Genomic DNA, 10,708 nt, shown 5'->3' with positions numbered 1-10,708 from the left:
GACCTTAATGGAAGGGATTGCGGGACAGACTTACACTATTGTCCCAATGATCGTAGCAGAGATATACCGAGCTTTGGACTATTGTAAGAAGGGATTCAGATATTTTGAGGGTTGTAATTTGTTACTGCAAATATGGTTGTTGGAGAATTTTCAAAGAGGACAGTACCGTCAGGAATTTCTGTCAGGAATTTCCGCAGTGACCATGGAATGACCACATAGTCTTTCACCATCCAAAAAGAATGACTTTTATCCCAGACAAGTTTGCACAACCGGAAAATGCCGTGGATTAGGTACACTTCTTTAGCAATTTGATTGATGACAAAGTCCATTGGATGTTCGAGTGGTTCCCAACTAGCGAGTTCATCATCAGGTTCAGGGATGTTCCTCACTTAGTGATGATCGGGTTGAGGGGTATCTATCCTTATGCTCCTATCAGGGTCATAAGACAGGCTGGGAGAAAATAAGTCATACCGCGAGTTTCTAAGATGGTTCCCTTCAAAGCAGACTTTCAGGGTGTTGCCATTCCATTCAAGTGTGAGGCCCAACACATGTGGCATCTAAAGATTATTGTGGAAAAGGATACCATCGAACCAGATCGGTATCACGCCGGTCATGTGTATTTCTACCTATCATGGTTGGATGATGACATAGCAAGAGAAGTCGAGCCAGGGATCGATCGAGAAAACAGGGTCATAGACGATGCTGCTGAAGCACAAGTAAAATACAAGAGGTTGCGCAAGAGAATCCTTGAGTCTGAAGCCAGACATTTGTAACAACACAAGAAAGACATGGAATCAATCAATGAATAGAGGGAATTTGCTACAAAATCAACATAGAGGTTGGAGTACTTAAGAGAAGGGTTTGATGGAACTTGTAGGGAAGATGAGGAAAAAGGATCGTGGATTGTCAGAATGCAGAGGGCAACGAAGGAGGACACCTAGCAAGGGCGTATCTGCTGCTGGACATGCGCGACCTGGGGAATTTGATCGATGGGGCCAAGAAAGCCAAGCTTGGAGAGGGTCCCTTCGGAACAAAATAGAATAGAATTGTGGTTTATTTGCTTTTCTAGAGTCGTTTTAGAAATTGATTGTAATAAGGCAAATGCCACTAGAAACTCTTTTAATTATTGTCATTTTAGAGGTTTGATCTATTTATTACATTAATGAAATGAGGCAGTTATCGGCATCAAGTTTCTCCAAATCTATGTGTCGCTAGGCCTACCTCAGGCACAATGAGGTCCCCAAAATTAGGACATGAATTTATAATTCCGCAATACATGTTTAAATACTGTAAATATCCTTCCAAAATCCCCTACTGACTTGTTTACATTTTTGCTTTTCTTTGTTTTAATTATTCCCATCCCCTAAGGTTGGTTCATGCATACTGGCATCATCAGCGTATCATAGCAGATCTAGAGGCCCTTAACCTTCTCCTCCTCCAAGTGATCCTAAAAGTAAGAGAAAAGCTAAGATGGATGACATGAGTGGTGTCAGGAAAGATAACACTGCGCATGCAGAAAATGTTGAAACTTCAGATGGTCGGAGTACTCCGGCACAGAATGATTTGGTTCTACGGTTGGAGCAGAAAATACTGGAATTGCAAGGGGAACTTGAGTAGGTCCGCAACTTGGCAAACCTCTCCCTCACCTTAAACATCCCGAATATTAACCAACAGAACGCCTAAAACCCAGCACCTCCTCAAAACACACCAAACCAACATCCACAAAATCCTCCTGCACCTCATCAATACGCCACACCTCCTCAAAATCCTAACCCTCCACTAGTGCCAACTCCTCCTCAATACCAAAATCTTCTGACTCAGTATCCACAAACTACTACCTACCATACTCCTCAAAATACACCGCAACCTACCCCCGATCCCCAGAACTTAACCAATGATCATCACTATACCCAAATCTCCGGTATCCACCAAAGTAACCCCATATACATAGAAACTCTACCTCACCCCACTCAACAAACCCCCCAGAATCCGCCGAGAAGGACCTGCTCATCAAGAGCATGGCAGAGGAACTCAAGAAACTTACCGGCAAGGTTCAAAATGTCGAAGGGGGCAATGGTGTTGAGGGTTTGAATTATGAAGATTTATGTATTCAGCCAGATGTAGAACTTCCAGATGGTTACAAAACTCCCAAGTTCGAAATGTTCGACGGAACTGGTGATCCGAAGGTGCATTTGAGAACATATTATGACAAGCTCGTAGGAGTTGGAAGGGATGAAACAATCCGCATGAATCTATCCATGAGAAGCCTCACTGGAGATGCCCTGTCTTGGTACATCAGTCAGAACCCAAAGAAATGGGTTAATTGGGTAAGCATGGCATCAGATTTCATGAATCGGTTCAGGTTTAATAGGAGAATGCGCCATATGTTAATTGGGTAAGCATGGCAACAGAGACTTTCTGCGAGTATGTTACTCGATGGAGATCGGAAGCTGCGAAAGTAAAGCCGACATTGGAAGAAGAGCAGATGAACAAGTTCTTCGTCCGGGACCAGGATCCACAATACTACGAAAGGTTAATGGTTATCGAGAATCACACATTATCCGACATCATCAAATTGGGGGAAAGGATTAAAGAAGGGATCAAGAGTGGAATGGTAACTAATTTTGAGGGATTACAGGCTACGAATAAAGCTTTGCAGTCAGGAGGTATATCCAAGAAGAAAGAAGTAGGGGCCATGATGGTAGCCCAAGGTCTGAAGTCTCCTCTCACATACCAAACACCTTCACCCACATATCAGCCTTCACCTCCCAGATACCAACAATCTGCCACCACTTACCATACCTATAACACCCAACCCGCATACTACCACTCACCACCAGCCCACCAAAACTACCAAAAAACTAGACCAAATTTCGACCGCAGACCACACAGACAATACACCCCAATTATTGAACCTGTAGATCAATTGTACGAGAGACTGAAGGTTTCCGGTTATATCACTCCCATTCCCACTGTCGCCATGGAAAATTCCTCTAAATGGGTCAATCCAAATAAGACATGTGCCTATCACTCAGGCATGAAATGTCATACTATTGATGAGTGTCGTACTTTGAAGGATAAGATTCAGACATTAATTGACACCAAAGTTATACAGGCAAAGGAGGTCACACTCAATATCCGTAACAATCCTCTCCCGGATCACAGGGGCGGAGGGGTAAACATGATAGAGACCGATAAAGAATGGGACTCGGAGGGGTCAATGGGACTCATTCGAGAAGGGGATAATCCTGAAACATCTCCAGTCACTCCCACACCTATCATGGTACAAACTCAGGCACCAATTGAAGTTGAGGTAGCTGCACCAACGCCGTTTGAGGTTGAAGTAACAACACCCTTCACCGTGATGGTAGCACTTACACCGTCTTATAAGTCTAAAGCTATACCATGAGATTATGTTCTAGAAGCAAGAAGGAAAGGAAAGGGGAAAATGGAAGAAACTGGTGCAACACAAGGTATGACCAGAACTGGTAGGGTTTACACGCCCGAGCATTTGGGGGGAACAAGTAAAGAAGCTCCTTCCAAGCAGCCCATCATTGAAACCGGCCCGGATGATCTTTGGAGAAAGGTGCAAGCAAGGGAGTATTCTGTGATTGATCATTTGAACAAAACCCCTGCTCAGATATCCATTCTATCACTACTGCAGAATTCTGAGGCACACAAGAACGCGTTGATTAAAGTGTTGAATGAGGCTTGTGTACCCAACAACATTACCAGTGGAGAGATGGCCAGTATGGTAGGACAAGTGTTGGAAAGCCATAAGATCACTTTTCATGAAGATGAGCTACCACCAGAAGGACTAAGTCACAACAGGGCACTGCATATCACAGTGCAATTTGAGGATACGTTCATTGCCAGAGTCCTGATAGATGGGGGTTCGAGTCTTAACATATGTCCACTAACTACTCTAAAAAGATTGGGTAAAGGCCTGCACGAGATATGAGCAGGAAGTATGAATGTGAAAGAATTTGATGGGTCTCAAAGGGCCACAATTGGGGAAACCAACCTCAGCCTATAGATGGGCCCAACCTGGTTTGATGTTGAGTTTTAAGTGTTGGACATATCTGCTACCTACAACCTATTGTTGGGATGACCTTGGATACATGCCGCTGGGGCCGTAGCTTCTACTCTACATCAGGTCGTGAAGTTTGAGTGGAACCAACAGGAAGTGATCATCCATGGGGACGGAATTAATCCCATTTACACCAGTCAAATTGTTCCGGTCATCGAGAATAGAAGGAAGTTGGGTGGAGAAACATACCATCGCATAGAGCGCGTCAACGCAATTGAAAAGGACAAATGGTGAAGCAGTAAGATAGAAGGCATATTGGCATGGGCAGGGTATGAGCCTGGGAAAGGTCTCGGCAAGAATCTCCAGGGGATCACCAAACCAATATAGCTAAAGCGTCACAGCACAACTTTTGTGCTTGGGTATGAATACACCTGGCACGAGTATCAGAATTGGTCGCCACCATGGCGTGGTCCTTATTACCCTCTAGAGCAACCAATACCACATTTAAGCCAGTCATTTCAACAAACTGACATGATGTAGGAGTCCGAAGAAGATGAAGTTCTAGCCAGTATAAGGAATCTATTTCTGGATGATGGAGACATGGATTTTAGTGCAATAGTTGAGGAGGAAGATGAGGAAGGCCTCATTATTCAGACCGTGGAGAAGGGAGTTGTCCTCAAGAACTGGAATGCTGCACCATCAAGGGCCCATCGAGTTCCTCGGTAGCCTGGCAATTAGCATCATTTATTTTTAAAAAAGCAATTTTTATGAGCATTTAAGACGTTTTCAGCATTTTGTTTTAAGCTTGTTTTGTTTTGAAATAATTGCTCGGGTCATCGAGCCGCACCTGTTTGACGTTTTCAAGATTTATCTAAATGCATTGATGTTTTTAGTATTTATTATTATTCTTTACGTTTTTTTTCTACAGCATTATTATTACCTACCCCGATGAACTTACGACTGTGACATGTAATGAGACAACGCAACATAAGGACAGTGACTCGGAAGAAATAAAAGAAGAAGATGTGATACCTGAGGAAATTGTCAGAGAGGTAGAGAATTTTGAGAACAAGCCCAAGTCCAATCTAGACGAAACTGAGATAGTCAACTTGGGAGATTCCGAAACAGTCAAAGAAACTCGCATAAGCATTCACTTATCACCATCAGAGAAGGAAGAATACACTCATTTCCTGAAAGAGTATGAAGATATTTTTGCATGGTCGTATGACGATATGACCGGGTTGAGCACATCCATAGTAGCTCATAAGTTGCCTACCAATCCGATGTGTCCACCAGTAAAGCAGAAGCTCAGGAAGTTCAAGCCAGACACGAGTCTAAAAATCAAGGAAGAAGTCACCAAGCAAATCAAAGCTAAGGTCCTCAGGGTGGTTGAATATCCAACTTGGTTGGCCAACATCGTGCCGGTTCTGAAGAAAGATGGGAAGGTCAGGGTGTGTGTCGACTATCGAGATTTAAACAGAGCAAGTCCCAAAGATGATTTCCCGTTACCCAACATACAATACTGATCGACAATTTGACCAAGCATGAACTCCAATCCTTTGTGGATTGCTTCGCGGGATATCATCAGATCTGGATGGATGAAGAGGATGCCAAAAAGACGGCTTTTATCATACCATGGGGGGTCTACTGCTATAAAATGATGTCGTTCGGTCTGAAGAATGCTGGGGCCACTTATATGAGGGCCATGACAACTATTTTGCACTACATGATACATAAGGAGATAGAGGTATATGTGGATGACGTCATGATCAAATCCAAGAAAAGTACAAATCACATAACAAACTTGAGGAAATTTTTCGATCGGCTTTGGAGGTATAATTTGAAATTGAATCCCGCAAAATGTGCCTTCGGGGTCCCCGCAGGAAAGTTATTAGGGTTCATTGTCAGCCGCCAAGGAATTGAGCTAGACCCATCAAAGGTCAAGACTATCCAGGATTTGCCGCCTCCAAAGGACAAGAAAGACGTGATGCATTTTTGGGACGTCTCAACTATACCAATCGCTTCATAGCACAATCAACTGTGATATGTGAGCCGATTTTCAAAATGCTGAAGAAGGATGCCGCAACCAGTTGGACTGAAGATTGCCAAAAAGCTTTTGACAAAATCAAAGAATACTTGTCCACACCACCAGTCCTAGTCCCTCCAGAGCCTGGTAGACCATTGCTACTCTACCTTTCCATACTAGATGGGGCTTTTGGTTGTGTCTTGGGACAACACGACGAGACGGGAAGGAAAGAACAGGCAATATACTATTTGAGTAAGAAGTTCACACCCTACGAAGCACGATATTCTTTGCTGGAACACACCTGCTGTGCTTTGACCTAGATAGCCTAGAAACTGAGGCACTAGTTCTGTGCCTATACCACATATCTCATATCAAGGATGGACCCTCTAAAGTACATCTTCCAGAAAACCATGCCTACAGGGAAGCTAGCAAAATAGCAGATGTTGTTGAGTGAATTCGACATTGTCTATGTGACTCAGAAGGCGGTTAAAGGACAAGCATTAGCGGATCATCATGCAAAAAATCCTGTAGGAGGAGAATACGAAGCACTAAAAACATATTTTCCTAATGAAGAAGCATCATTCATAGGAGAAGATATATTTGAAGCCTACGACGGGTGGAGAATATTTTTCGATGGAGCCGCAAACTTCAAAGGATTGGGTATTGGAGCCGTTTTGGTGTCAGAAATAGGTCAACATTATCCGGTATCCGCGAAACTCAGATTTTCATGCACCAATAATATGGCAAAATATGAGGCTTGCATATTGGGGATCAATTTGGCTGTTGACATGAATATCCAGGAATTACTGGTAATTGGCGATTCAGATCTGCCGGTACATCAGGTGCGGGGAAAATGGGCTACAAATAATACCAAGATATTACCATATCTATATCATGTGCAAGAGATGATGAAGAGGTTCACGAAGATAGAGTTTAGACATGTCCCGAGAATCCAGAATGAGTTCGCAGACGCATTGGCCACTTTGTCCTCCATGATACAACACCCGGACAAGAACTTCATCGATCTCATTCCGGTAAGAATCCATAATAAGCCGGCTTACTGTGCTCATGTTAAAGAAGAAACAGATGGGAATCCATGGTTCCATGATATCAGGGAATATTTGACAAAAGAAGAATATCCAGAGCATGCAAGCCGCACCCAGAAACGCACATTTTGGAGGTTATCTAACCATTTCTTCCAGAGTGGAGGAATTCTATATAGAAAAACTCCAGATCTAGGGCTATTACGGTGTGTTGACGCCAAATAAGCCTCTAAACTGCTTGAAGAGATACACGCCGGAACCTGCGGCCCACATATGAATGGTTTCATCCTAGCCAAGAAGATACTCAGAGCCGGATACTTTTGGATGACTATGGAAACGGACTGCATCCGGTATGTCCAGAAATGTCATCAGTGCTAGATACATGCAGATATGATATGGGTACCTCCAAATGAACTTAATGCAACCAGCACACCTTGGCATTTTGCTGCCTGGGGAATGGATGTCATTAGACCAATCGAGCCCACCGCTTCAAACGGGCACAGGTTCATTCTAGTGGCCATCGACTATTTCACAAAGTAGGTTTAAGCTGCATCTTACAAAGCTGTAACCAAGAAAGTCGTCGCAGATTTTGTCAGGGACCGTATTATTTGTCGATTCGGGGTTCCAGAATCCATCATCACTGACAATGCCGCCAATCTCAACAGTGATCTAATGAAAGCTATGTGCAAAACCTTCAAGATCAAGCACAAAAACTCCACAGCATACCAACCCCAAATGAAGGGAGTTGTGGAAGCCGCCAACAAGAACATTAAGAAGATACTAAGGAAGATGGAAGAGAATCACAAGCAGTGGCACGAGAAGTTACCATTTTCCTTATTGGGATACCGTACCACAGTCCGCACGTCAACCGGGGCAACGCCTTACCTATTGGTCTATGGTACTGAAGTCGTCATCCCCGTCGAGGTAGAAATTCCTTCCTTGAGAATTATACAAGAAGTTGAGCTCAGTGATGCGGAATGGATAAGAAGCTGCCACGAGCAGTTAGCTCTCATTGATGGGAAAAGAATGAATGCGGTGTGTCATGGTCAGCTTTATCTGAACAGAATGTCCCGAGCTTTCAACAAAAGGGTCAAACCTAGACAGTTCACTCCAGGGCAACTGGTGCTGAAACGTATCTTTCCACATCAAGATGAAGCCAAAGGAAAATTCTCACCCAACTGGCAAGGGCCTTATATGGTTCACAGGGTACTAACAGGAGGATCACTCATACTCGCAGAGATGGATGGAGAAATTTAGCCAAAGCCTATCAATTCAGAAGCAGTCAAAAGATACTATGTCTAAGCTTTTTGCATTTCTTCATATGATGTAATTGAACTACGCTTGACCAGATTCCCGTTTAAGAGGGGATACGTACTGTGGGTTTGGTCACAATACAATAAAATTTCTATTTTTCCCATAATCGGAAACTGGGGCAGAATTTTGAGGAGGACCCTCAAAATTTCGAAGCAAGTTCAGCCAACGGCACTGTATGCGGAACAGCCAGAGATTCGTCTAGGTAACTGGGGCAGAATTTTGAGGAGGACCCTCAAAATTATATGGAAATAAGGTCGCAATATCTCTAACAATGTCGCAGTTATTGGTTCATCTGATCAATTTTTAAATGACACATTACTATGTTTTGAATAACTATGCATGCATATATTTTGAAAACTTTATTTTTAGCCTGATGCTACCCATGGTAGCTCGAACAGGATTCCAACGCGGAGCGGAGCAGACAAAGGCACAAACCAACCTCCCTCGCAAAACTCACGATTTTTCTTTGAATGCAGGAACAAGAGATAGTCGCCAGTACGTGTGCACCTTGGAATCGGTGTCTTCATAACAACAAAGCTACCGAACTCATCCACAGCTAAGAAATACTCTGCTATCACTTATTATTTATTCACTGCATGAGACTAAGCGATGTCTCAAATATTGCATGAGGCTAAGCCCTGCCTCCTCAATTGCATAAGGCTAAGCTCTGCCTTCCCATTGCATGAGACTAAGCATTGTCTCAAATCTTGCATGAGGCTAAGCCATACCTCCTCAATTGCATAAGGCTAAGATCTGCCTTCCCATTGCATGAGACTAAGCATTGTCTCAAATCTTGCATGAGGCTAAGCCGTTCCTCCTCGATTGCATAAGGCTAAGCTCTGCCTTGCTATTGCATGAGACTAAGCATTGTCTCAAATCTTGCATGAGGCTAAGCCCTGCCTCCTCAATTGCATAAGGCTAAGCATTGCCTTCCATTTGCATGAGACTAAGCATTGTCTCAAATCTTGCATGAGGCTAAGCCCTGCCTCCTCAACTGCATAAGGCTAAGCATTGCCTTCTATTTGTATGAGACTAAGCATTGTCTCTATCCTGTATGAGGCTAAGCCATGCCTCCTCAACTGCATAAGGCTAAGCATTGCCTTCCATTTGCATGAGACTAAGCACTGTCTCCATCCTGCACGAGGCTAAGCCCTGCCTCCTCAACTGCATAAGGTTAATCATTGCCTTCCATTTGCATGAGACTAAGCATTGTCTCAAATCTTGCATGAGGCTAAGCCCTGCCCCCTCAACTGCATAAGGCTAAGCATTGCCTTCCATTTGTATGAGACTAAGCATTGTCTCCATCTTTGCATGAGGCTAAGCCTTGCCTCCTCAATTGCATAAGGCTAAGCACTGCCATGCTCGCACAAGATTAAGCATTGTCTCCCATCTTGCATGAGGCTACGCCCTGCCTCCTCAATTGCATAAGGCTAAGCTCTGCATTCCCAGCGCACGAGACTAAGCATTGTCTCCAATCCTGCATGAGACTAAGCATTGTCTCTAATCTTGCACAAGATTATCTCCAATCTTGCACAAGACTAAGCATTATCTCTCCTTGCATAGCCACAAATGTTGCACTGTTCAAAACCTTGCATTATTCTCTTCTCTCGGGGCTAAGCTCTGCCCTCGGTTCTACACAAGACTAAGCTCTGTCTTGTTTCATCTCAAGCATCATGTCTTTGCATCTCATGGGCAGAAGCATAGCCAAATTTTTCGAAGGCGTCATAGTCCGAAGGCATCATCCTCATAGCCGGAAGACACCGTGCCATGGCCTGAGGATCTCTCAATATTGCACATCATAGTTCGGAGGCACCATCTACATATCCCGAGAACATAATTTCATGGCATGCGAATCCCCTATCTCACAATTCATGGCCCGGGACATCACGGTCTAAGGACATCATCCTCACCGTCCAAAGACGATCTCCATGGTCCATAGGAAATTTGCATCATGTTTAAATTTATGCGATAATCTATATGCATGCATCGTATTTTGAATTTGAAGGTGATTCAGGAAGTAACCGTTCTCTTAACGGGAGCAATCTTCGCTCCAGTTTCCATTCAAGGTTCATATCCTTCAATTATTTCAAACGCAACCGACCACCATCCGTTACTTATTCTCACCTGATGCCCACTCAAATATCCGTAACCATTCTCAACCTGTCATATCCAGAATATTCAATCCGTTCTTATAACAATTCCATCGGTTTATTCCACCGTCGGATCCAAAACTACACATGGCCTGATTCCTGTATAACCATGGATATGTAGGCAGATCAGAGATCAGGGTGCGGC

The 10,708-nt window shown here is 43.7% G+C and overlaps 2 protein-coding genes across 2 annotated transcripts; both read left to right on the top strand.

Annotated features, from left to right (window-relative positions):
• Positions 1-6,094: 6,094 nt before the first annotated feature.
• On the top strand, positions 6,095-7,324 carry LOC138906503 (uncharacterized). Its single transcript, XM_070195442.1, has 2 exons — positions 6,095-6,292; positions 6,536-7,324. Exons 1-2 carry the CDS (start codon positions 6,095-6,097, stop codon positions 7,322-7,324), a joined length of 987 nt encoding a protein of 328 aa, XP_070051543.1.
• Positions 7,325-7,780: 456 nt separating this feature from the next.
• Positions 7,781-8,356, top strand: LOC108948822 (uncharacterized). Its single transcript, XM_070198186.1, has one exon. The coding sequence runs from the start codon at positions 7,781-7,783 to the stop codon at positions 8,354-8,356; it is 576 nt and encodes a 191-aa protein (XP_070054287.1).
• The last annotated feature ends 2,352 nt before the right edge of the window (positions 8,357-10,708 follow it).

Source organism: Nicotiana tomentosiformis, chromosome 1, assembly GCF_000390325.3.
Source record: "Nicotiana tomentosiformis chromosome 1, ASM39032v3, whole genome shotgun sequence".
Lineage (NCBI taxonomy): Eukaryota > Viridiplantae > Streptophyta > Magnoliopsida > Solanales > Solanaceae > Nicotiana > Nicotiana tomentosiformis.
The sequence above is the reverse complement of the archived record's forward strand: the minus strand, read 5'-3'. Positions and strand labels throughout refer to the sequence as shown.

Coding starts and splice junctions, on each gene's coding strand:
- LOC138906503 (XM_070195442.1), top strand. CDS start 6,095: ATGCTGAAGAAGGATGCCGCAACCAGTTGGACTGAAGATTGCCAAAAA. Junction 6,293..6,535: donor AGACGGGAAGGAAAGAACAG/GCAATATACTAT, acceptor TATGTGACTCAG/AAGGCGGTTAAAGGACAAGC.
- LOC108948822 (XM_070198186.1), top strand. CDS start 7,781: ATGTGCAAAACCTTCAAGATCAAGCACAAAAACTCCACAGCATACCAA.